The following is a 26,941-nucleotide window of genomic DNA, read 5'->3' as shown; positions in this document are numbered from 1 at the left end:
GGAACAGAGCAGAGATAACCGAGCCACGTGGCAGGACTTGGATGAACAGAAATTTGAATTATAAGAGCTAGCTGGGGACAAGCCTGAGCTAAAGAACAAACTTTCATAACTAAATATAAGTCTCCATGTCGTGATTTGGGGTTGGTGGCAGAAGAGAAGGTCCAACAAGATAGGGCGTCAAAGATGTCAGCTCACAGACAGCTCTGCCTTTCAGCTGTATTCCCAACCCCCTTCTTCTCACTTCCGATTTTGAGACCCATGTCATCGAGTTGCCCTTGTTAGCCTTCCCACTCTGTAGCTGAAGCAGACTTCAGGGCTCTCAATCCTTCTGTCTCATCCTCTGAAGAAGGTGAGAGACCTGTGCCACCCCAGCAAAGGTCAGTATTCTCTTAACTCAAAATCCAACTTAAACATACTTCAAAATGACTCCTACAAACATCTTATGGCTCAAAACTTTTGTTCTAATTGTTAACACACACTACCAAAAGCTGTTTTGAAACTGTAGATTCTTTTAAGAATTTAAAATTCATGTGCAACTACCAAAGAAAATGGAAGACTCTCTATTCTTTTTCTTTTCCTGTTTGCCCTGAACCTCCTGCCATTGGCTAGAATTACAGACTCAGTCATATCACTGTGTTTTTGTCTGATTGCTACAAGCCGTGAAACTTCTAAGTCTAGCCACATAAACCACCATAGGCAAAGTCTAATGACTTGCACCAGGAAATAAAGCAAACACATAAACTAAACATGTTTAAAGGTCGGAAATTCCTTTGTGGGTAAATCCTGGCCACAGAGGAAGAGAATTAGTCCCAACACGCAAACAGAAAAGCTTCTAACTCTAAACCTACAATCCCTGTACCAAGTCACATGAATAAATGTAAACTCTCTTCAAGGTTCTCTTGCACAATCTCCAACACCCACGCTGATAAATGTTTTAGGAAAGACGAAAAGCACCTCCCAGCTGTGAAAGTTCACCTGTCAAGCTTGTTTTCACACCGAAGAACAAATAGTTTGCAAGGAGGAGCACTCCGCAGAATTACACTGTGCCTCCTCTTCCTGGACCTGCCATACCAAGCCAGTGAGTTTCCACATTGGCTTACATTCTGGAAATACTTTACATGCCAGGACTGCACTGCACTTAACCTGTCGAAAAGCATCATACTTTAAGCATAACTGAGTAAGAAAGGCATGATCACAGGCATGCATGCACGCAGTCACACACACAGCCTTCCAACAGAAAGAAATTATATGTATCATATATTTATATAGTATATTTATGTATTTATATTTATTTGTATATGATATATGTATATATTAAGCCTTAACCCTGACATTTCCAAAAAGAGCTAAATATAATTCATCAGTGTGTGTTTACACACCCAAATGTATAATAAATTTCACATGATAACAGCGTATGTCCCTTCCTGTAAGTAGGCAGCTGACATTTCAACCAAAATTCTACCTACCTTGCTCAAAACAGTTTCCTCCAAACCAAATGGTGCCTTTATCTGAGTAGACCAAAATTTTCTTGAGACCCCTGGCTCAATATCTAATCAAAAGCAACAATCTAGCATCTCTAATGGATTAAGGAAGGCAACAATATGGACCTATGCTGTAGGAAATCTTTCATCCAGTATCCTTTAAGTTACCCACCCACTTGGGTGTGGCCTCTTATACCATATATGCCAATGTAAGGCATAAGGCATGCTTCCACCGTCTCTTCCAGCTGCGGGATTCGGTTGCTGTTTCCGGTTGGAGCAAAGGACTGTGGTCTGTGAGTCCACCTCTAAATAAATAACCCTTTATTATACTCAATCTTGGAGCTAGTGTGGGATTTCTTTTCAGCGTCTGTTTTCAGACCTAAAAAAGGGAAGAGTGATGAAAGAGAACAAAATCCAACAAGAGGGTCCCTGATGAAGATAGTCACATGACTCTAAGTAACGCAGCATCCCTGTATCTTGTCTTCTTCAAAAGTGAAGGGGCTTAGAAAGATTGATGGATTCTACCTTCTCCAGGTGAAGATCTTTGGCAAGGCAGCAGGAATGGTCAGTCTTATAGGCTCCACTGTCCAATATGGAAACTACTGACTGATCTGAATTAAAATATGTACAATGGATAAAACTTTAAAGACATGGTATTTAAAATGTAAGATAATTCATAATTAGCCTTATATGGGTCACATGCTGAAAGAATATTTTGGATTTCCTGACAAGGAAAAAATTATCTATCTATCATCTATCTATCTATCTATCTATCTATCTATCTATCTATCTATCTATCATCTATCTATCTATCATCTATCGCCTATCAATCAATCATCTCTCATCTACCTATCTATCATCTATTATTAATCTGTGTTTGTGATAAGCATGCACTCTACCACTGACCTGGTCCTCTTTTACATTTTTATGTGGCTACTTGAAATTTCAAAGTAGATTTAATAGTTCTATGATAGTTTTATTGGACAGTTCAAACTAGGAGTCAGGTCCAGGCCAGAGAACTGTTGAGATAAAATGACTCCAGGGGAGTGCTGGCATGGAACAATGCCATCCCTGGCTCCTCACGGTGGACTGGGAGCTTCTATTTCCACACTATATGTATTAAGAGTTGTTTGAAAGTCATGCTTCTGTTTTCCTATTTTGCACACAGGCAACAAATCAAAAGCACACACCTCTATGTCTAAAATTAATGGCACAGCTGGGCAGTATTGTCCCACATCTTTAACCCCAGCACTCTGGAGGCAGAAACAGACAGACCTCTGAGTTCAAGGCCAGCCTGATCTACAAACTGAGTTCCAGGACAGACAGGACTACAACAGAGAACCCCTGTCTCAAAAAGCCACTAATAATAACAAAATAAATAAACAAATAAAATAAAAATAATATCACATCATGACTCTAGGACAGAGCTCAATCATCAACTACAGACCCTAAGAAGAGCCCTAAATGGACCTTTACACAGGTTCATCTGCACTTAAGAGAACCAAGAACTCCAGACAACTTAAAAAAAAATAACAAGACAAGCTTTCAACAAACTGTGTTAGATGTTTACTTAAACCATTGAGATATTTTAAAGGAAACTTTTACCTGCACACCAAATGCTTATGGCAGACCTTCTATGCACTCCCTGATGATGACGGTTATGTCAAGTGTGCTTAAAACTCTAGGTTTTTCCCACAACTGCATCCCCAGTTTCCAGGTACCTGTCTTCATCTGGCTACTTTTAGAATAACTGAGATGAAGCCTGGTGGCAGCAGTGCACGCCTTTAATTCCAGCACTTGGGAGGCAGAGGCAGGTGGATCTCTGAGTTCAAAGACAGCCTGGTCTACAGAGCGAGTTCCAGAACAGTCAGGGCTACACAGAGAAACTCTGACTCAACCCTCCCACACACACAAAAACAAATAGCTGAAATGATGGAGATGATTAGAAAGTAGATATGCAACTCAAATGGATGTTAAACCGGTGGCCCATTTCTACCAATGCAAGACATACATTCAAGTCTCTTTTCTCCTCGTCCAGAGATCTTCCCACTCTGGGCAGAGAAGTTAAGCATCAGCAGATGTAAAGAGCTCTGTAGTGGGAGAAGAGTGGTTTAACATGATGGGCAGATCTGGTTCAGCTGAGGCTCTCAATGCTGCGCTCCTTTCTCAAACACCTCAAAGCTTATTTCACTGCTACTCCTCTCAAAGAAATGTCCAACGACTAAGCCTTTAGATGAAATGAATGACAGTTTACCAGCAGGGAAAGGAAACTGGCACTGCCATTTCTTCTGAGAACCACTGAAACTGCCTTTTTTTAAAAAACAAAACAAAACAAAACAATATATTAGTTGGAAGCTTTCCCCAGGAACCTGAACATGCTCGGCGTTCAGTCAGCCCCACTCTTGGATGGGTTCACATACAAATGGAAAACATTCTCCACCTTCTCTTCCATCATTCCACAAAGGTTTCTGATGTGATTGTTTAGCAGATAAGGAAAGTGGGAGGAAATTCCAAAACTCCTCACTAATCGCTCATGGAGAATCTGTGCTGAGAACATTTATTAGTATTCTCATTTTCCTGTACTCCCTTTATAACTCTCCTGTTTTTAAGAATAAAGCCTGCTGAGGATGGAGGTGCACACCTTTAATTCTAGCACATAGGAGGCAGAGGCAAGAGGATCTCTATGAGTTCAGGGCCAGATTGGTCTACATAGTGAGTTTCAGGGCAGCCAAGACTACATAGAGAGATCCTGTCTCAAAAACAAAACAAAACAACAAAGCAAATAGCAATACTAATAATAGAGCCTGGAATATGTTTTTTGGATGTAGTGTGCTCAGCTAATAAAACACATTTCCCAGACTCTCTTGCAGTTAGGTGCCATAATCTGATCAACTTTAAGAAGATATTGACAAGATTTTTCATTAAAGCTCCTAAACCTAGCTGAATTGTAGTCTTCAGTAGCCACTTCTGTTCTAAGACTACTAAAAGTATACTGTTGTTCAGAAAATTAATTCAAGGGCCCCTAAAACCCTAAATCTCCTACTTCATTCACATACCCATGGTTTCTCCTTTGGAATTTCTGCCCTCTTGCTGTTCTTCATCTCTGGATACCCCACTCTGCTCCATTTACCCTTGAAATCCTCTCGAAAGGGTCTTGGCCATCTCTGCTAGAACATTATACATCCTTTTATTGTAGCCTTTGACATAATATGGCTAATTACTTCTTTCTCTACTTCTTTCTTCTCCATTAGACTGTGGAATTAAGAAAGTTAACAAGGTACAGAATGTTACTTCTCCATATACAGCACCACAGAGATCTCAGCTAGGACTCTTGCTGAAACACAAGCCATCTTGAACATGTCCATGGATGAACAATTTCTTTTTTTAAAAAAATGTAAACAAGTAAGGAAAAGTATTGAACAGCAAATTAGTCATAAAAAGATCATCACTTCCTGTTGATATCAGCATCACTAAAATGATGCTCAAAATTCCTAAGAGAATTTGGAGTAGGTATAGAACATGTGATCTCCAAACTCAAATATCCCATTAAAACTCCAGCATTTACCTGAACTCCTTTGCTGACAACAGAATCGGGGACTTGGGACTAGGTAATATGTATTCAAACTCTGATATAAATGAGCCAATGAGTAATGAATCAACATGCCAGGTTACTTCAAAATTATAAATAATTTAACATATGATAATTAACCACTAAAATATTTTATCAAATGTCTGTTCTTCTCCAGAAAAAAGATTGATACTGATGTTTCCACATCTCGTCAGCTTAAATCAATAAATACAACTAGAAGCCTACACACAGGAGAAACACATTCAATTCTTACCATCTGTGTCCTTACAACATGACCCTTGGAAGTTCACAAGCAGAAAAATTGAACCTAAGCCCAGCTCACAAAAGTGTAACATTCCAACACAAATATGATGAAATAGGGGGACTCTGATCCCAATTCTTTATTAAAATCCCAATACAGTGCTTGGCCACAAACAGAACATCTTTATCACACTCTCTCACTCCAAGGCTCAAGAACCTTTACAGAAGGGGAGGGAGAGGGTAAGGGTTTTAAGAGCCAGAGGTCATGGAGGATCAGGGTAAAACTGTTTTCTAAACATGGCAAGACTACGGCAACCTTAACAGATAGCAGGCAGGCGTGGTTGTCTGTGAAAGAAATGCATGTGATCAAGCCGGTCAACATCCCAGTATGAGTGGGGAGGGAAAGGGACTCACTCCCGCCCGGCTGAGGAGTTATTGCCAGTTCATGGCTGCTGGAAGAGGGAGAGTCGGTTTTCTTTATAGGTGTGGCCCCTGGCAGGTAGATCACACTCTAGTGGATGACCCCACATCCGTGAAAATAGAGGCAACAAAACATTTGGAGGGGTGGGAAAGAAAGGGAACGGATCTGGGGGGAGTTAGGTGAAGAATGGTCAAAAAGAAAAACCACTGTATTCGTGCATAAAATTCTCCAAGCACTAATAAACATGTACTACAAAAGAGAAGAGCATCTGAAAAGTAAGTAAGTCCCAGTATACCCTCTAGGATGCTTCATCCTTCATTATCTTGGTCCTGGGCAGCTCTGACAGCCATGTTGATAAATTACTCAGTGGTGGGGCCATTTTTGGCCAGCAGGCTTCTCTTTCACTGTTTGAACCATAGTCAAATTATTCTGGCTTCCCTCAGGGATTCCTTCCTCTCATTCTTCACTGAATAATACCACTCTTGCAAGTAGGGCCTTTCATAGTTCTTAATTAACAGCAAAATGTAAGCCACTTTCACATCAAGAGTTCTTATTTAGCTGGGCATTATAACATGTGTTATATATGTTATAATCTTAGCACTCAGGTGGCAGAGGCAGGCAGATCTCTGTGAGTTTGAGACCAGCCTGGTCTATAAGGGTGAGTTTCAGGACAAATAGAACTATACAGTGAGACTCTGACAGGAAAAAAAAAAAGGTTCTGTTTACTTTTAGTAAACTTAAATCTCCTGAAACCTTTGGTGCAAAAGGATTTAACACTTGACATAAACCATTAAAAAAAATTTATAAAAACATTGAACAAACAGGAAAAAGATACAAGGTTAATCATAATGACCTCAATTAAATTTCCAATGCTTGTCAACTTAATGGAATTAAGTAGCAATGGCTTTCAGTCACTAGAAAGTACAATTTCTTTTCTGATCCCACCCCCCACCCTTTCTTTTTTCTCTTTTAGAGACAGGTTTCTCTGTGAAGTCCTGGCTGTCCTGAAACTCCCTCTGTAGACCAGGATGGCCTTGAACTCAGAGGTCAACCTACCTCTGAATGCTAGGATTAAAGGTGTGTGGCACCACTGCCTGGCCAAGGAAAGTATAATTTGTACAATTTCTTTAGAAAATACAAGAAACAGAATTCACACAATGTTGAATCATCATGTTGAGATTCCACTCAACTCGAAAGAAGTTATTAGGCGACAAATGGTAAACATGAGCAAATAGGTAGTCACCAAAGTGAACGCTGGCAATGACAAAGCAATTTTCACTTTGATGGTCACATAATTTAATTGCGGTTTACAGTATACAGTATTTTCTTTCTAAATCTTACTCAAAATCATTTCTAGGAACTTTCAACCAATATTATCATAATAAAGCAGAAGACTGTTGAAGACATTGTAAGACTGGCGGCACAAGCCTGTAAGTAACCTCAGTCTAGAATTTCCAGACCCACCCCTGAGAAAGGCCACCATCAGTGGCTCCTCCCCTGGAGATGCCTGAGACCACGCCCACAGGTTATTTAAGACAAGACCCCCCCCCACCATCTACCACGTGGTTCTCTCTCGTGGGCTTTTCTTCTTCCCTTGCGGTCATTTGGCAATGCTTTGCTCAGATTAAACCCAGATTTGTTAATTCTTAATTTGGCTCTGTTCGATTGGCTCCGTCAGTGGAGAGGCTTAATACTGGAGTATAGAAACCTTTTACTCAGGATTCAAGAGGCGAGGCTAGAGAATGAAGCATACAGAGCTGCCTGGGCTACATGGTGAGTTTGAGGCCAACCAAACCAACACTGCAAAATCTTGCCTCAATTAAAGGGGTGAGGGTATTTCTTAGGTGGGAAGAGCCCAGCTACATTGCCTGAAGAGCCGTGAACGAATGATATTATTAAGTTATTGACAACATTTATAGAAATTTTAGAAAAGTATCCTTGTTCATAGTCTTTAAAACATAAAGAGAAACTGCCTCTACTATACAGGATCAAACTTGTATACATTTTTTTTTTTTAGGAGAATGCATATAACCATGTAGAGTGAGAGCATGCACTAGACCTGTCTGGATGCTTGTGTAGAGGTCAACATCTTCTAGAACTTCCCACCTTAGTATTTGAAAGAGTCACTCACTGACCCCGGAGCTCACATTTCTGCCGGACTGGCTGGCAAGTACAACACCAGGACCCTCCTGTCTCCACCTTCCCAGCACGGGAGTCACAGAAACAAACGAGCCATGTGCCTAGCTTTTACACGAATTCTAGGGATCTGAACTCAGTTCACACTTGGGCAGAAATCACTGTACCCACGGGCCCACCTACCACGCACCTAGCCATGCACTCCATCGCTGCACTGCCGAATTTCCGCAGTGCTCCTCGAAAGTAGGTATCAGCTGTTTAGTAGTACTAGACGTAAGGCATTGCCGTCAACAATCAATTACCGAAAGCAGTATGAGCACGATCAATATTAATATTCCCCTTGTCCCCACTTTCATTTGTAATGTTTAATTGCCTCAGAGCAGACCCCAGCTTGAAGTCATTCCTCCACAGTACAGTGAATGACAGTTCAGATACCTCAGCTTACCTCAGGGTCGTGAACTTGCCAGACACTCAAAACAATCTACCTAGAATATTAACCCACACACAACTCCAGGTAGAGTTCAGAGTTCTCCTTCGCATCTTCCCCACCTAAACCTCTACGCCTCCTGTGCACCGCTTGCTGCTTCCTGTTGGACCATGAAAGAATGGATTTTTCTTTTCTCAACAAACCCACACGCATCAAGGCCTCTCTGAATGGGATGGTCTGCTTGACTGGATTTAGAACCACCAGGAAGTTTGACTCTGGGTGTGTCTGTGGGTGTGCTTCCAGAGAGTTTAAAAGGCAAAGGAAGACCTATCCTGAATGTGGGTGGTACCATTACGTGGTTGCTATGGCAGCGTGCGTGGAAAGAACGCAAGCTGAGCACCAGCATTTATCTCTCTGCTTCCTCACCATGAATGTAACGTGACTATCGGTTCCGTATCCCTGCCACCATGTCTTCCTGGTCATGGGGCTATGTACCTTCAACTTGTGAGTCAAAACTTTCCTTCATGCCTGGGTATATAACGGTTTGGGGAACACTTGCCTGGCACACAGAGACCCTGGGTTTAATATCCAGAATGGGGGAGGAAGGTTCTGCCTTAAGTAGCTTTTGTCCCAGTATTTTATCACAAAATCAAAAAAGCAACTAATATACGGGGCAAAAAAGCTTAGTCAGAAGCTTCTCTACAAAAACTGGATTTTGATTTTCAATGTAGTTACATAATTTAATATGCAAGTATCTGAGAATGAAATATTCTCAAAAATGAATCTTCAGATTTGGACATTTCTATGGAAAGTCTGGAGACCATTTCATCTCAAGCTAATATACTGAAGAGGTAATACTATACTTGCTCTAGAGACGCCACACTAGCGATTAAACATCAGGCTGGGGAATATCTGCTATAAAATGGGGCTTTTCATTTGGGAAACTGTAGTGTTGGTCTCCAAAATGCTGAGATTTCAGAAAAGAAGATGTGGACTTCATTGAATGACTTAAACACTGCAGATGGCTGAGAAATTGAGTTTATTACCCTCATCACCTTTGCCTATAAATTATACTACACAATATAAGGAATGTATTTGTTTTTTTAAAAAGTAATTGTGCTTTGAAAGTTCATGCAATAACAATAGCAGGTAAGGATTAACGAACGAGTCCTGAATGTTAACACCATTCTACTTTCTCTTAAGAATGAAATCCAGTGGGAAAGAGGAACAAGGAGGCACACAGCTGTGAAGCCGCCATGACGAGACTCATCGAACTGTGTTCTAACCTTCACCAGCAACCTTTTCTCTTCTCTTCTTTTCTTTTCTTTTCTCTTCTTTTCTTTTTTCTTTTGTATTTAGTTTTTCAAGCCAAGGTTTCTCTGTGTAGCCCTGGCTGTCCGGGAACTTGATCTGTAGATCAGGCTGGCCTTGAACTCACAGAGATCCATCTGCCTCCGACTCCTGAGTGCTGGGATTAAAGGTGTGCACCATGCCGCCTGGTCACATCTCCTCCTAGTAACCATCAATCTTTTAAAAAGAAAATTTAAGACTAGGGCTATGGCTCAGTGATAGAATGCCTACTTAGTATACACAGCACCCTGGGTTCAATCCCAAGCACAGAGAACAACAACAAAAATAAATTTATACTGCTTCTTTAATGTTACTGTAAAATACCAATTACATATATGTAGATTATTAATGTTTATTGAAGAAATGGTCTCAATAACTAAGCAATAAACCAATCCAGGGTCCAACATAGGAATGGGTAAATAAAATGTGGAATACATGCACAGTGGAGTTTTTTTTTTTTCAGTCATAAGGAATGAAATTATACTGTTTGCAAGAAAATAGAGGAAAATAGAGATAACTATCATACTGCTAATTAGGCCAGTTTCAGCAAGAAGAATTTTGTAAGCTTTCTCCTGCTATGCGGTTCCCAGAGATTGTGGCTGTGTAAAACCAAGTGTGAAGGAGGAAGTGAAACTGCCTAGTGGGGACCAAGGAAGCTAACTGGGAAAAGGGAACTGGGAGGAAGGAGGAGAGGGGACCGGAGGGGGAAAGAAGGGAGGAGAGTGGAGAATATAATCACATGTAGCACACGTATGAAATGTGAATATGTCCTTATGTGGCACAGTCCTGTGCACAATGACTATACACATTGCAATGTCTTTAATAATAATTTTCAATCATCTAGGAATGTGTATTATTGAAATATTAATTCTAATTTTAATTAATTTTTAAAAAGTAGGCTTGCAAACAAAGCAAACCTGGACAAATGAGATTTTGGTAACAAAGGATGAAAGGGCACATCTTAAACACACAAATATACCTCCAGGGTAAGATTAAGCTTTGTGTTTATTGTCTTGCGAAATGTCTCCATGGGGTTAAGATACATGACTGTCATTAAAGCTTAGAAATTTAGGAAAGCAGCAAAAGCAGTAAAACATTTCTTCACTTAACACAGATGACTTTCTCTGACTGATGTCTTCCTCTCCTAAGTGTCCTCTAAGGCTGAAGAGTAATTTATCACTATCAGTTAGAAAGCCTCGCTGTTTCCAGTGAAGATAAAGACAGTATGTGTCTCTCTAGAAGCAGAGAGCACAGGACAAATTTCATTCTCCGAGTAAAAGAACCAGACAAAGAACAATTTCATAACCATGAAATCACAAAAAAGTAATTTTTCATAGTTGCAGAGTTAAATTTTTAATCTGAAATATCTTTTGAACTAGAGAAGAAAAAAAACCAGACCATCTGAAAAGAAGGAGATTCAAGTTCTGTTCCATGTCCATTGTTGTACTCAGCTCAGGATTCACGGTCTACAAAACCATTTCTAATGTGTTACATTTACTCATTTCTTATATGTGCTCGCTGACCCTACACCCAAGGTTCTGAGACCCCCTCTCCTTTCTCCCTGTAACTACTCTAAGGAAGGCGAAAAGTAAATGTGGATTCTGTAGTTCCAGCTTTATCCAAATACTAAATACATGGCTGGCTAATAAGAACTCATCTGGACTCCTAAGGCCTTTGCTTCCTGCTCCTTCCATGTTGTTGGCACACATAATCTAACCACAGAACTCTCAGATTTAGGTACTAAAAGTTTCAAATATCATTAGACTAATTTTGACACAGAGAGCAGAGCTGGCAGCACATGGGCAAACCTGCTGATATTTCAATGTGTGTTTCTGAGTCACAGATTATAGTTAATTTTTAAGGATGTGATAGCCCTAATGTAACAGTTACATAAACTCATTTTGAGTCGGTTTTTCCTGATAGGAAGGCTGTCTTCGTGTCCTATCTTGAAGGAAAACTGATTGAGCTGTCCACGCTAAGACCAACTTTCTTTGGCTGGCATTGGAATCCTCTACTTCTGCTCTAATGACAAAGTCTGATTATTCATTGTTATACAAAAGATTTAGCTGAAGACTAAACTAAGTCTGTCCACAGCTCCTCACACACCCAAAGACGTCCAGTTAATAACGGCATAAATAATCAAGTCAATGCATAACTGACTCAATATTAAACACATAGCCGGGCGGTGGTGGCGCACGCCTTTAATCCCAGCACTCGGGAGGCAGAGGCGGGCGGATCTTTGTGAGTTCGAGGCTAGCCTGGTCTACAAGAGCTAGTTCCAGGACAGGCACCAAAGCTACAGAGAAACCCTGTCTCGAAAAACCAAAAAAAAAAAAAAAAAAAAAAGAACAAACACATAGAAGGCTGTTAGCATACACGCATTAAAAATGAGCATTTTTCATTTTTATAAACCCAGCACAATTCTGTACTGCTTAAATTCTTCAATGAGCATGACATGAATTATTCAAATAGTTTTAAAAATCCAACCGAGATATAAAATCACATATGTAATAAATGATATTTTATAACAGGTGTTTAAAAAACTTTTACCTATGCTGTTTCATAGTAGAATCATTTTTTTTTAAATTTTTTGACACAGTCTTGCCTGTAGGCCACGCTTGGACCTATCACTCTCTCTTGTTTCTCACTGTCTCCTCAGAGCTGGGATTACAGGCCTGTGCCACACCTGGGTGAACTCACTGATTCTTGTGGAGAACTAACTACCAGTTTCCTCTTATGCTTAATTAGACAATAAGTAAGTTAATTGCTCTAATAAGTAAAATACCACGAAGATTATTTTAGCTTCCTGTAACTATGGATGAGAAAACTATATTCATTTTCTACCGTTCAATAAAAGCAGCAACACTTAGTTATGATGGTACATCAAGCTACATGTTAACCTACATTAATTTATCTACTTAAGCATACTATACATTAAACAGTTTAACCCTCAGCAATGATAAATAACTACTGTCCACGTTTACAAAAGCACAGCAATTTCACCATGGCCAATATCTCAGGGAGACAGGCCCCAGAATGCTCAAGCAACCTGGCTGTCATTTGGTCTCTGGAGCCACATGTGCTACAGAATCAATTATAAATATGACCCAAAGGCCAGGGCTAAAAGCTTAGTCTTCAGAGGGCCACTGTCATGAGGTAGTGCGAACTTCTGGGAAATGTTTAGGTCACTGGAGGCATACCCTTGGACAGGACCTTAGGACGCTGGTCTCCTTTTTCCTGTTTGTTTCCAAGCAGACCAACATGATGGGAGCAGCCGGGGCCATCGCGCATTCTCGGCCATCGTATGTTGCCCCACAACCGGCCCAGACGTGTGTTGTCAGCCAATCATGGACTGACACCTCCCAAACTGTGAGACAAGGTAACCTTTCCTCTTTGAAGTTGACGGCCTGAGGTATTGTGTTGCAGCAACAGAAAGCGATGCATAGGTTCAACACAACTAGCCTAGCATCCACCCGACATCACAATTCCAAATGCTCACTCCAGTGCTTTCCACAAAAGAGATGGGCTTTAAAAAAAATCTCTCTTCTTGGGGGCCTAGAGGAATGGGTCAGGGGTTAAGAGCACTTCTGTTCTTTCATAAGACCTGAATTCCAGTTGGCTCACACCCACCTGTAACCCCATAGGTAACTGCAATCATGTGCACATAGTCACACACACACACACAATTTTAAAATGATATACAAACAAATTTTTAAAGCACTCTCTGCTTTCTTATTTCATGATATACGCTAATTCTAGCTCAATCTCTATCGTATGCCTCTGTAGTCCAGCCACTCAGGAGGCTGAGGCAGGAGATTGACTTGAAGCAAGCTGTTCAAGATCAGTTTCAGCAACACAGTGGAGCCCGCCCTAACTTGGATTCTGTTGCTGTGGTAAAACTGTGACCCAAACAACTTACAGAGGAAAGAGTTCAGGACGTGGCACAGGTGAACGCCCATCATCAAGGGCAGCCAAGAGCAGGAGCTCAAGTAGGAACTGGGAGGTGGAACCAAAACAGAGGCCGTGGAGAAGTGCTTTGTAGCAACTCCTTCTCCACAGTTTGCACACACCCAGAGGACTACCCTGGTGCTCAGGACTGGCACCACCCGTCTTGGCTGGGCCCTCCCACATCAACCATAAATCAAGAAAGTGTCCCACCACAGACTTGCCTCCTGGCCAATCTGATAGAGACAGTTCTCAGTGGAGGGACCACCTTCCCAGATAACTCTAGTTTGTGTCAAATCCACAGAAACTAGCCAGCACAGACCCCCATCTCAAAAAATAAAAAAAGAAAAGAAAAGAAAAGAAAAAAGAAATAAATAAGTAAAATAAAAAATTAAAAAAGTAGCCAAACAAAATAAATCTAAATAAAATATCTTCTTTGCCCACTACCGCAGCTAGGACTGAATGTCTATGAACCCAAGTTCTCTGTAACCTCATCTGTATTCCATGACATATCGCTTCTTCAAAAACTAGTAGCAAAATAAACAAATTAAACAAACAAATAAATAAAATTATAAAATAAGTTACTACAGCAGACATTCTAGTCTAGCATTGGGTGAATTCTGATCTCAAAGGTGGTGTCAGTCAAACCTACTGGACGAAACAATCTGAAGAAAAAATTACTGAACATTGTTTTTCAGAATAAATAGTCTCTCCCCAAAGCAATCCATGTTAAACTACGGAAGGAGCTATGTAACATTCCCCTTCAGGAGCGTCTCCACAGAGTCTGAAATACAATACAGGTAATTGCTTACACTAGCTTCTCATTCAGGGAGCATGCTCATTCCCTCCCTTAGCCTTGTCTGCCTGGCATCCCCCTCCCGCCCACCCGTGACAGTGGGACACAAAACGTATGCTGCAGAAGGTTACAGTGTTCACGAGTGCTTGGAAAAGACAGTATTTATTATCAATCTACATTCCACGGTGTGTGTCCAGGATCCCACTATGAAAAGGAAAAGATATTACCGTTAAGTAAACAAAAAACAACAGAATGAAAACCGAAGCCCTAAATCAGGTTAGGGTTTGGAAACTGAAAACGGAGCACTGGCTGCCGGCCAGGCCCTCACAAATGCAGGTGTGTGCTATGTGGGGCACGCATCCTCCTGGACCACAAGGTCACCTAGACCAGGGGGTGGGACGTGACCGTAGTCTTGGCTACTTAGGTAATGTCAAGATGTAACAGCTCTGAGGAGAGATGAAGAGGATGGAAACATGCCCTGGGCTTCCTCTGCCCTTCTCCCTGCTTCTTGCACACCCTAGCTTCCATGGTATAACTTGGCGTCTTTGTTTGCAGAACAGCCTAATGAATCCTGAATGTGGTTCAAAATGGTCCATCTGTAACTGGTCCCCAAATCCCTGCATCTATTTTTAAATTGCCCAGAGATTTTCTTTCCTTTTTATTTTCTTAATGGATTTTTTTTTCCCCCTCAGGGATTTCCATTTGATGCAGCAGGTAGAACACTGGCACTACTCTTAAGTTTTTGTTTATTGTTTTATTTGTGATTCCTTGGGATGGGGTGAAGTTCAGTGGTAGAGTAGTTCTCCATCTTGCTTAAGTCTCCATATTTGATCCCAACACACGCACAAACACAGAAAAACAAACAAACAAACAAACAAAAACAACAAAACAAGAAAACCTCCCTGAGTCTGCCGTGCAAACAAGGTTGGGAACTCATGATTAACAAAACCATATTCCTGATAGAAGGCGCTTTAAAAAGTTGATTCGCCCTTGGCTGCTCATTGCTGCAGAGGGAGGCGCCCTGCTATCGTTTACTGGCCTGGTTAGCATGGTGCTGAGGCTACTTCTTGGTCTGCTTTTAGCCATGACCTCCCTCCTTGTTTCTGATTCTCCACCCAGCTCCAGAGTCCAACCTATAGCTGTCACAGCTTCTGTTTATTTTCTGTCTCCCAGGAAGAACGGAAGTTCCGTGAGGAAAAAGACAGTTTGGGTTTATGTAAAAGATGGTCAGAGCTGAGACAGGATTTGGCCTAAAAATAAAGCAATAAAAATTTCCCTAATGAATAGATAAGACTATGAATCGAACTGAATTCCACACTTGTTCTTTCTTTCATTATGTAAAGCCTATCTGTGCCTGGCTCTGGAGCAAGCTCAAAGAACACAGATAAGACAAAGGCCCTGCATATGCACTGGTGTTTGTAAGTGAACAAATACAGCCACGCGAATATTAACCTTCCTTCCTCAGGCCTGGGCCACAAACCTGGCTGGGAACTTACAAGCAGGAAATGAGGAAATGCCCCAGGACTATCCAATTCTATCACCCCTATAATCTTTTAGCTATAGGTATTTACCCTGCACCACACTCTCAGTACACTACTTACTGGGTACTTTTTTTTTCTTAATTTGTACTTTCTTTTTCTTTTCTTTTTTTTTTTGCATATAACATTCCTATTTCATAATTATGGGCATGTTTTATTTGCCCTACATACTTCAGTACCCAGTGGAGGTGAATAACAAAGTATAGACAGTCAAATTAACATTACATTCTGGAAGCTTGAGATTTAAAGTGTATTCGTGCTGGTCCATGTTGCATAAACTGACATAAAGGACAGGAAGTCTAAAAGAAATTTATTAATGAAACATGCAATGGAAATCTTAAAACAGCACATGTTTTGCAGAAGTAATGTACATGATTATATTAAGCACTTCTTGATTCACTTCTGTGTGTAGGATGACTGATAATCCTCATTATCAAACGAACGCACAAGATTGATGTGCTATAAACAGTAAACTTAAAACAGGAGCCCTCTAACAGTAAGAGAGACCCTTCACCATAGAGCTCACTTCCCTTCCTTCAAACCAGTGGCCAACTGATGCCATTTTTTTCCGTTTGTTTTGAATCACTCTTTTCTAATGCAGCGTTGTGATCTTGTACACAGCTCTTCATTTCTTCAGTTCCGTCTTCTAACGCTCTGCAGTACTAAGGGTCTTAGCAACGTCATGGGGGATGCTATCCCTTGGGGTGACAGAAGCGAAGAGTTTATAGCCAGTCAGTTGTCATGGCTTCCCACTGACAAGCAGGAGCCGGTGACTCCTGGTGGAGGCCTATCAAAATCTCAGCCTCGCTGATGTGTGCGTGCAGGCTTCCACCTCAGAGCGGCACCACTCAGCAGGTCTCCAGACTGAAAGAAGCACCACTACCAAGGCGAGTGGGTACTTATCAGCTCCACACAAGAAAACAAAACTTACAGGAGAACGGAGCTGGCTGAACAAGCAAGCAAACAAGAGTGTGTGTCCATCACAATTTCTTAACTGCGTGACCAGGAAACAATGTCAAACCAGGGACTGAGGGTTTCCGGGAAGAGGAGGCCCCATTATCACGGCCCTCGTTCACTTTGATTCCATTTCAGAGCCACCCGCAGCAGACCTATTTTCTGTGATTTACAAAAGGCAGCCAACTCGTCCTTCCGTGGCTTCGGTGGACATGGAGCTGCGCAGGGCCTGTCACGCCTCATTAGTGTGAATTACCTATCCTTCCAATGATTCACAAAAGGTACTGATGTGATTCTCACATTCACCCTTTAAAGGTGACGATAACCACAGGATAGTCTCCAAATGGTTGGCAGAAAATGGATAAGCAATTGCACAAGCCAAAAAAAAAAAAAAATCCACTTCGTCTTGGCCTACATCCTGACTCTCTTTACACAAGTTAAAAAAAATGCTCAAGAAAAATAAATATTTAAGTCTTAACATGAGCTTCAAAAATTACAGTTATGCTTTTAATTACTTAATTGTGTTTTTATATAGTAAGATAATTTGAAAAACTGAACGATAATACAATTAAAATTTTAGGTCATCAGAGAAATCAGAATTTCCTTGATTAAATGGCCTTTAAAAATGGAGCACTAAATTCTTAAGACTCCTGAAAGACCTGTTTTAACCAGCCTGAGGTGATTTCCAGATCCTGGGGCCACTTGTGGGGATAAAAAAAAAAAATAGAGGGGGAAAAAGTTCAATGACCTTGTAAATTAAGGACTAAAAATAAATAAATAAATAAAAAACATACTAGTGTGATAGCCTGGGCAGTCCCCACGGAATTACAGGAAAGCACTCATTCGGAAATTGCTATTTTGGAAAATTACTATGAGGTGGGGGAAAGGGGAGTCTGGTGGGGAAGGGCCATTGCAAATGCACAGATGCTGAAAAGGGGACAAACGATGCGACATACAACCCGCTGCCACGCAAACAACTTCTAGGCATCTTTGGATAAAAAGAAAAACAGCCCTTTTGCTGGATGTTGGAGAGTTGGATGAATGGGGAAGACTTGTTATACACCTAGTGGTGGGTGGATTTCACAGGCTGCAGCCTCCACACAGCTTTTCTTTGCTGCACTGCAGAGGCGCCATCTTCTCCGTCTTAATCTTGACTCTACTCAAGCCTTTTATCTGTACCCTTTTCAAAAAAGACCCAGAGGACCCTCCCCAGCATCCTGCATCCCCCGGGGTGACTAAGCTAGAGTCCCCAGAACTGCCCTGAGGAGGCGGCACCTTAATCAGACAAACGCCTCCTTTGATGCACAGGGAGCCCCAGCCTCCCCACCACCCGGCACTGCCCTTTCCAGACACACGCCTCACTCTGGTCTCTCTTTTTCTCCCTCTCTCTGCGAGGACTTTGCAGCCCCGCACTGGATTGGCACTAGGCGGTGGTGATGCGGGGGTGGGAGACCGCGGGGCCCCAGTAGCACCCCCACCCCAGGCCCTCGGGGACAGACGCGCAGCACGGAGAAGAGAGCCGCGGTGGCGTACAAACTACCAGGGCTCCTCCACCGCGTCCTGGACGGCGAGGGCGGGGTGTCGCGGCTTTTGTTCCCGGGGACCTTCTCGGTCTCTGGGAGAAACTGGAGGTGCAACGGAGAGCCCCGGACGTCCAGTCTGAAGGACGGTGCCTGGTGGCCGCAGCTCTCCGATTCCTCCCATCACTTGCAACTTAACACAAAAGGGAGAGACGGAAATGCACAAAGTTTGCCTGAGGACGGCGGTGCGCGACCCCGCGCCGCTCCGGAGAGGGTCGCTGCGCAGGCACAGCCTCCGCCCGCGGCCGCCAGGAGCAAAGCCCAGCTTCGCAGCGAAGTCGGGCGGGGGTGGGAAGGAAAGGGAAGCCAGGCGCACCCCGGCGTCCAGAGCAGCCCCATTCCACCCCAGGACTCCAGGGAAGGGGAAGGGTGGCGATTTCCTCGTGGGGCACCGGATTCGGAGACTCTGCGCTTTCAGTTTTCCACACGTGTCCCCTTCCCCCCACTAACTGGGTGTCTCTCGCATCCCCGAGACCCGCTCCCAGGGCAGGGAGGAGTCAGGGTCTGAGCTCGGGCTCGGCCCCTCACCCTCACCGGGGCTGGCGCGGATATGGGGAGCCCCGCGCCTCACCCGCTCCCTCTCCACCGGTCGGGCAGCGCGTCCCCGGGTAGGGCTGGGTCAGAGAAGCCGGTGCGCAAGGAACCCGCAGGCGGGGGCGGCGGAGAGCGGGATAGCCTTGACTGTCCCCCGCCTCTCCCAATACAAGCTCCGTGGTGGGGAGGATCAGATCCTCCCAGCGCCCGCCTCCCCCGTCTCTTTCCCAAGGCGCGGCACCCACCTCCAGCGCCCGAACCGTCCAGGCGGCCAGCAGGAGCAGTGCCAAGCTGGGCAGCATCGTGATCCGTCTTGGGGCACCGAGTGCTCTGTGTGCGAATGGGAGATCCGCCGCGCCCTGGCTGGGTCCGCGTCGCCGCCGCCGTCTCCGGGAGCCTCCGCGCTCGCTGTGCTCTAGGTGCTCTCGCCTCCCGCCGCCGAGGAAACTGACAGAGCTGGAGCGCGGCGGCGGGGCTCGCAGCCGGGAGAGTCAGCTGATCCCGCCCACCCGGCTCGCCACCCGAGAGAGACCCCTAGCGGAGCCCCGGGGAGCTGCGCCCGTGCGCAACCGGAGGCGACCGGGGCCAGGAGCACACAGGTGTGGTGTCCTGGGCACCAGAGCGGGGCTGTGGAACCCGAGGTCCCCCTGGACTCCGGAAACCAAGGGAGGGCTGATCTGGCTCCGGGAGAGGGACCGGCAGTGGCGGGGAAGGTGAATCCTAGGACGTTTGGGTTCCAGGAAAGTCGGGAACGCTCCCGGCTCGTCCCCGTGAGCTTGAGTCACCCGACCCCCGCAGGCCTCTCTGGAATGTGATTGAGGAGCTTCTGCTGAGATGCATTTTTATCCGCAGTTCATTTGCTCTGTTTGGAGAGGTGACGCGAGGCCGCAACATTAGCAATAGAATTTCTTTGCAGAAGGGCAACCTCCATCCTCCAGCAACCTGAAATTTTTGTCTTTAGAATACTCCAGAAAAGGGCGAGAGACCTAGGACACAGAACGACCTGTTTTATGTTTGGAGTATGTGTGTTGGGGGGGGGGGCGGGTATTTTAATTGCTGTTGCATTTTTGTTTGATTTGGGCGGTTTTAGAGAAGGGGATAGGCATCGAGGATTGGAGGAGGCAGTGAGGTAAAAATCTAACATGGAGAAGAGATCAAAGTTGAGCTGGAAAAGATCTTGAGGCTCCATCACTAAGGACTTTGTCCTGAACTTGTTCTTTTTTTGTATCTTCCCTAAAATCACAGAAAAGAACTTCTAATGCCGTTTTCTCCTAGATTAAACATAAACTGTCCAGTGCTAGAATGACCTAGAACCATCCAGATACCCACACTTTCTGACCGGATGCAGCATCACACTCAAAGATTGGCACTCCCTAGGCTAGTGAGAGGACAGGGGATAATGCCGGGTAGGTTTCTGGCCCGAGGCCTCTATCTTTCCCCTTACCTAATGTGCTTTTTAATAACCTGAAGTGAGTTGTGGTCATCTGGGAAGAACCTAAATTGAGAAAAAACCACTCCCATTAGGTTAGCCTGTAGGCAAGTCTGTGGAGACACATTCTGATTATTGATTGCTGGGCCGTCCTGGGTTGTATAAGAAAGCAGGCCAAGCAAGCCATGAGGAGCAAACCAGTAAGCAGCTTCCACCATGGCCTCCACCTCAGCTCCTACTTCAGGCTCCCGACTTGGGTTCCTGCTCAGACTTCCCGTCATGACTGACTATGAGCAGATGTGTAAACTAAATAAACCTTATCCTCAAGTTGCTTTCGGTCTTTTTTTTTTTTTTTAAATCACAGCAATAGAAAGCAAATTAGAGCCCCTGCTCTTTCACACAGCAGGGAACCCCTTTTACTGTGGTGGAAGGACGTGTCCCCACCCTTTCCTTTCTGAGAAGTCAGCATTGATCTACCAGTTCGTCTAAATACCATCAGTCCAGCTCTACATATAATTTTCTTTTGTCCTGAATGTCCTTTGAATGTCCTTAAGAAGTAACAACAAATATTTGCTATGCAATATTTCCTTTTATTATTTATAGCATTCACTTCCTACAAAAATCAAGGAAAGGATCGGGAGAGAGCTCAGGCGGCAGAGCACTAACTATACAAACATAGGGACCTGAGTTCCCTTCCTGGAAGCTGCATTAAGATGTCAGTCACTCTAGTATCTGTCTCAGAAGGAGACAGAGACAGATTCATGCTCAGTCAACAGGGACCCTGCTTCAAAAACAAACAAAAAACAAAACAAAAAAAACGAATACCTGAGAAACATCATCTTAGAATGACTTCACACATACACACACGTATGCACGCACGCACGCACGCACACACACTCAGTAGCCTTTTCCTGACTTCTGAAAGTTAGGAAAGGGAGGCTGGTGAACTAAGAAATCTGAGAACAAGAGGGTGCCCCAAAGTTGGACTCATGGGGGTAGGGGGTGCTATGATAAACAAATGGTGGAGCTCTCTCCTCACGCTCTGTCCCAAACACGCTTACCTGTCTATTACCAGGACTCCTATTTGTATGGACCAGGGATGCACGTGAACTCCTAGGAGACGGGGAGAGAACAGATCCAGTTCCAAATCTCATGACATCTTGCTCAAAAGTGAACATTTGAAACATTTTGTCCAAGATTAAACATCGTTATGCTGGTGACGCTGGGGCACTAGACTGAGCCCTTCAGAACTCAAAGCACAGTTTGCAGGCCCACATGTCCCAGGCAAAGAGGAAGGAGTTTGTTTTATATGTATGTGTGTATGTGTGTATGTGTGTATTTATTTATTTATTTATTTATTTTTATTGAGCTCTACATTTTTCTCTGCTCCCCTCCCTGCCTCTCTCCTCCCGCTTCAACCCTCTCCCAAGGTCCTCATGCTCCCAATTTACTCAGGAGATCTTGTCTTTTTCAACTTCCCATGATTAGATCCCTCTTAGGGTCAGCATTGTTGTCTAGGTTATCTAGGGTTATGATTTGTAAGCTGGTTTTCTTTGCTTTATTTTTAAAAACCACTTTTGAGTGGGTTAATATGATAATTGTCTTTCTGGGTCTGGGTTACCTCACTCAAAATGATGTTTTCTAGCTCCATCCATTTGCCTGCAAATTTCAAGATGTCGCTATTTTTTTCTGCTATGTAGTACTCCATTGTGTAAATGTACCACATTTTCCTTATCCATTCTTCAGTTGAGGAGCATTTAGGTTGTTTCCAGGTTCTGGCTATGACAAACAATGCTGGTGTGAACATAGTTGAGCACACGTCCTTGTGGCACGGTTGAGCATCCTTCGGATCTATACCCAAAAGTGGTATTGCTGGGTCTTGAGGAAGGTTGTTGCCTAATTTTCTAAGAAATCACCACACTGATATCCAAAGGGGCTTCACCAGCTTGCACTCCCACCAGCAATGTAGGAGTGTTTGGAAGGAGTTTGTTTTAACAAGAGGGAACAGTTGACTTTTATTGAGCAGGCAATTTTAAAATTATAGTGATAAAACCAGATAGTGGTAGGTCATATATTTAATCCCAGAATTCAGAGGATCTCTGAGTTCAAAGCCAGCCTGGTCTACAGACTACAGAGTGACTTTCAGGACAGCTAGGACTGCACAGAGAATCCCTATCTCAAAAAAGAAAGAAAGAAAGAAAGAAAGAAAGAAAGAAAGAAAGAAAGAAAGAAAGAAAAAGAAAAAAGAAAAGATAAATGATAGCCCATAAAAAGAGAAATTTTTGAGCTAGCAGTCTCCTTTCACATGACTGAATTTCATCCCACTTACATTCCTGGTCAAGATGTTCTCAGAGGAAGTGATTAACTCCTGATTGTGCCAAGAAAGGACATTCCTATTTTTATTTAAAATTTAAGTTGTTTTTTTAAAAAAAATTAATTATGTGTATGCATGTTCCTCTCTCTCCCTCTCCCTCTCCACTCTTCTTTCTCTCTTTCTCTCCCTCTCTGCCTGTGTGTCTGTGTGCATGCCATCATAAGTGCGAGCATGCTCACAAAGACCAGAAAAAGGCGTGAGATCCTCAGGAACTCGAATTCTAAGCAGTTGTGAGGGGCAACCTTTAGGGCTCCTGCAAGAGCAGGAAGTGCTCTTAACCAATTAGCGTGAGCGTGAGAGTACAGGCAAACACAGGCCACACTACTCATGCCAGGGTCGTGCGCGGGGCAACTTTGGCAGCTGTTCTTCCCTTCCACCTTGTGAAGGCAGCGTCTCTACTGCTGCTCCCACCCTGCTGTGTCCTCCAGGCTGCAGGCCAAGAGCTACTCAGTGGTCTTCTGTCACTATCTCTCAGCTCTCCGTTAGGGAGGCTCAGGTTGCAGATGTGTGCCCCTGCCTCTGGCGCTCTCGCATGAGTGGATTCTGGGAATTGCTTAAGTGTCAGACTCCCAAGGCAAACACTTTTACCTGATGAGCCACCTCTCTGGCCCGTTTTCTCCTTTGATCACCACTCAGATGCCAACACCATTCTGATGACTTTTTACATCTTACCATTTCCTCTGCTCTACCTGTCCCGAGTGAGGTATCTTACTGAGACCGTACACAGCCCTGATTAGAATCCCCAAGGAAGTGCTGGCCATGGTGGTACACACCTTTAATCCCAACATTCAAGACAGAGGCAGGCTATACAGTGAGACCCTGTGTCAAACAAACAAGGATCGTCAGGGAAGAAACCAGCCACATGTCTATCAAAATCCCCATGCCAAGCTGGACTTAAGAAGACCACTGTGAGACACCTAGTAGCTACTCAGACAAGCAGCCTATCTTTGCATATCTAGTTCTTAAACACCCACTATTTCTCCTCATTACTTACAGCTCTCACATATAGTTTATCCCCTGTGGCCAAGCAGAGCACCCCTTTCTACAGTGTATTTCTCTAGAAAACATCTCCCTATTCTTACCTCCAGGGTCCTTTCATCACAAGCTAGGTCATACCTCTGAACAGTCCCATAAACGACAGCATTTCTCTTCCGTCCACACCCGAAATAACTTCTGCTTTGTTGTGTCTGCAGCCTAATGCTGGCCTTGATTTTGTTACAGTCTACATTGCGCTGTGGACCCAGACAGGTCGCACTTTCTAGCAAACCTTCCAGCCTTGTGTATGCTGCTTCTAAAGAAAAACACTTCTTCTGTCTAGGCAGGCATTCACCATCCACAGCAGTGGTAACTCTGACTTCTTACTTCTAGGCCGTCATCCACGTCCCATAAAGACAATCAGGAGCAGTGGAAGTCTGAGCCAGACAATGGAACCTGAATACCTCAGACTAGGGGTTGGCAACAAATGGCAGAGCACATGGCTAGGATCTTTGCAGCCCTGGGATGTGTCTCCAGAAATGTAAAACAAAACAAACCTCACAATGAGACTAAATGATTGAGATAGCAGATACTTGCTTTCTCGGGGCTCTGGAAGCTAGAGGTGCCAAGATCTCTGCCTCTGACTTGCTGTTGGCCGTCATCCCTCTCTGTTTTTACATTTCCTCCTCTGCATGTGTTTTTTTATTCAGTCCCCATCTTTCAGAGGCTGTCAGGCATTGGACTAAAGCCCACCCTCCAACCTCACTACCTTAATTGCCTCTTTAAGGGCCTTGTGTCCAAACTCAGAAGCATCCTAAGTTTGGGATGATTAGAGTTTTGAAATATAGAGTCAGGAGATACCACAGGGCCACATTCAGGTCAGCGAAGACGTGGTCTATGATCATCTCACTAATCTTCACCTTTATTACCAAATACCAGGAGTCCTGTCCTCTCAGGTGGACAGGAATGAAGAGGCCTGCTTTCTCTGTCTTCCACCAGGCTACCATTCTGATCCTAGGCAGCTAGCTTTCCCCTCCTTCCCTTGGCTATCAGACTCTGAGAATAAGTAAAAGGGCCTTTACATTTTCCCTTGAAAAATGTTATCTAATCTTAAACTTGTAATGACCTTTGAATTTTGTATTAGTTAGCTAGGGCTGCCATAACAAAATATCAGTAGCCCGGGTAGCTTTAAAAAGGAGAAATTGATGTTCTTATACTTTTGGGACAGGCTAAGATCGAGGTGGAAACAGAGTCAGACAGTGGCTTGTTAAACTTCCTTACCTATGTCTCCATGTGGTCCTGTCTCTGCAGGCTTTAACCCTGCTATCTCTTTATATTGACACCTATTCTGTTTAAGATATATCAGGTTGGATAAGGACCTGCCCTAATTATCTCCTTTATTAAATTATTTCTTGAATGAGGTGAATCAAGATGTAATAAGACACGTGTATAAAAATATCATAGTGATATTAATTAATTTGTGTGCTCTTTTGAAAATAAAACTTTAGTAAAGGTACCTATTCCGAGGCCTAACCTTCAAATATAGTCCAGTTTGAGGTAGACACTGAGTAGGTGTGGTGACAGTGGGGCTTCATTTGAAACCAGTGGTTTTACTGGAAGCCAAGTAAGTCACAATGACTTTGTGTTAACCTTGCCAGAGGCAGCCAGTTAGTACAGTGACTCCCAACTCAATATTCCACAGATGGATTCTTAAGTAATATTTTGATAAAAGGACTCCCAAGTTGTCTAGTGAACTATCTTGTTTTTTTAAATGTGATTAAGAGCCCACTCAAATTTACCATTAATATTTTCTCATTCATATTCCAGCATACTCTTATCTTGAATGAGAGAAAAAGGGATGGCATTGTAGTCTGGTATGGTAAGAATTAAACAAAACCCTGACTCCTCCCAAAAACATGTGCCCCGTATGTGAAAGCTATGCATCCCATTTACAGATGGCACCATGCTCGGGCAGGCTTTGTGCCAGAGAGACTGAAAGGATTAAAATGGGCTTGTCCTACAGAATGGAAGACAACATGTGCTTAAAGGAAGCCCCACCCCAGGTCAGCTGCAGAGAGTCGCGGGTCTCCCTAGGAATTGCTGGCATCTGGGACCATTGTAGTCACTCAACACTGTGGCGAATACTGAAGCTAAGGGGAGGTTAAACCCATACTGAAGCTAAGGGGAAGTTAAACCCCAGGGTAGCCAGACCTCTGCATAAATTACACCCAAGACTTGCTCACCATATTCTCTTTAATGACAGAGAAGTACTAGAGACATTGGTGAGTAACTGAACAGAAAAAAAGTCTTTCCTACCCCCGAGGTGAGTGGGAAGATTGGAGACGGACAGGCTTTGGGTATCCAGGAACATAACATATATGTAAACAGCATCCTGGGTGACAACACAAACATATAAACAAAAGTATCAGATCCATAGTCATTAGGTACACAACTTTGTCCCCGAGCAAACAGATAACTCTACCCGTCAATCAGTATTCCTGTCCCATGTGTGATTAATTTCAGTTAAAGTAAATGTAGCTATGGAAATTGAAAATGTTCACTATTGAAATATCAATTGTAGCTTTTTATAGTTGACACTATGGGTAGGATTAAAAAGAGAGAAAGAAAAGGGTAGATTTGGGTGGGAGGGGAAGTGGAAAGAATTTGAGAGGATTGGGAGAGGTGAAATGAATGAAAATTAATTGTATAAAAATCTATTTTCAATGAAAAAAGGAAAAGTCTAAATTAAAAACAAAATTCAGATTGACTCCTCTTAAAGATCTTGTGTTCATATGAGAAAAATATGTGGGAAGAGAAAAAAAAGAGGCTGTAAAAGCGTGTTAGTAATAGTCATGTGGTGTAAAGCATCTGTGCCTCTGTATGTGGTTAGTGAGAAGGGAATCAGAGCTCCAAGGCTGGGGCCTGGGAAGGGCAAATCAGGAATGCCTGGAGTAGAGGTCAGTCGAATACATCAGGAGGGTTCAAGTAGCCAAGGATGTAGGGGAGGTGGCTGAAGGGAGGAGACCAGTATTAGAAGGTGGGGAGAAGCTGGAGGAGTAGAGGGAGAGGAACTGTAATCAGGTTATATAGTACGAGAACAGAATCTATTTTCTAAAAAGGAAAACAAGACAAGAAAATGATAAATAGAATCTCCAAGGAAGGTGAACCGTAA

General features: G+C 43.3%; 1 protein-coding gene and 1 long non-coding RNA gene across 7 annotated transcripts in view; one reads left to right on the top strand and one right to left on the bottom strand.

Annotated features, from left to right (window-relative positions):
* Positions 1-10,086, top strand: part of LOC146895699 (uncharacterized) — a 29,552-nt gene extending 19,466 nt beyond the window's left edge. Inside the window, exons 2-3 of the long non-coding RNA XR_015000637.2 lie at positions 7,089-7,161; positions 9,498-10,086. This is a non-coding gene — a long non-coding RNA (uncharacterized LOC146895699). The remainder of the gene's footprint in view (positions 1-7,088; positions 7,162-9,497) is intronic.
* App (amyloid beta precursor protein) overlaps positions 1-19,447 on the bottom strand; it is a 228,801-nt gene extending 209,354 nt beyond the window's left edge. For 5 of the 6 annotated variants that reach the window (XM_048422326.3, XM_048422328.3, XM_048422329.3 and 2 more), the window contains exon 1: positions 19,237-19,446. In XM_048422326.3, coding sequence (XP_048278283.2) covers positions 19,237-19,293 — 57 coding nt within the window. In that variant the 5' untranslated portion in view covers positions 19,294-19,446. Of the gene's footprint in view, positions 1-19,236 lie in introns of all 6 variants that reach the window. The other variant, XM_048422327.3, reaches the window with a different exon arrangement.
* Between the last annotated feature and the right edge of the window lie 7,494 nt (positions 19,448-26,941).

This window comes from Myodes glareolus, chromosome 2, assembly GCF_982192425.1.
Source record: "Myodes glareolus chromosome 2, mMyoGla1.1, whole genome shotgun sequence".
NCBI lineage: Eukaryota > Metazoa > Chordata > Mammalia > Rodentia > Cricetidae > Myodes > Myodes glareolus.
The sequence above is the reverse complement of the archived record's forward strand: the minus strand, read 5'-3'. Positions and strand labels throughout refer to the sequence as shown.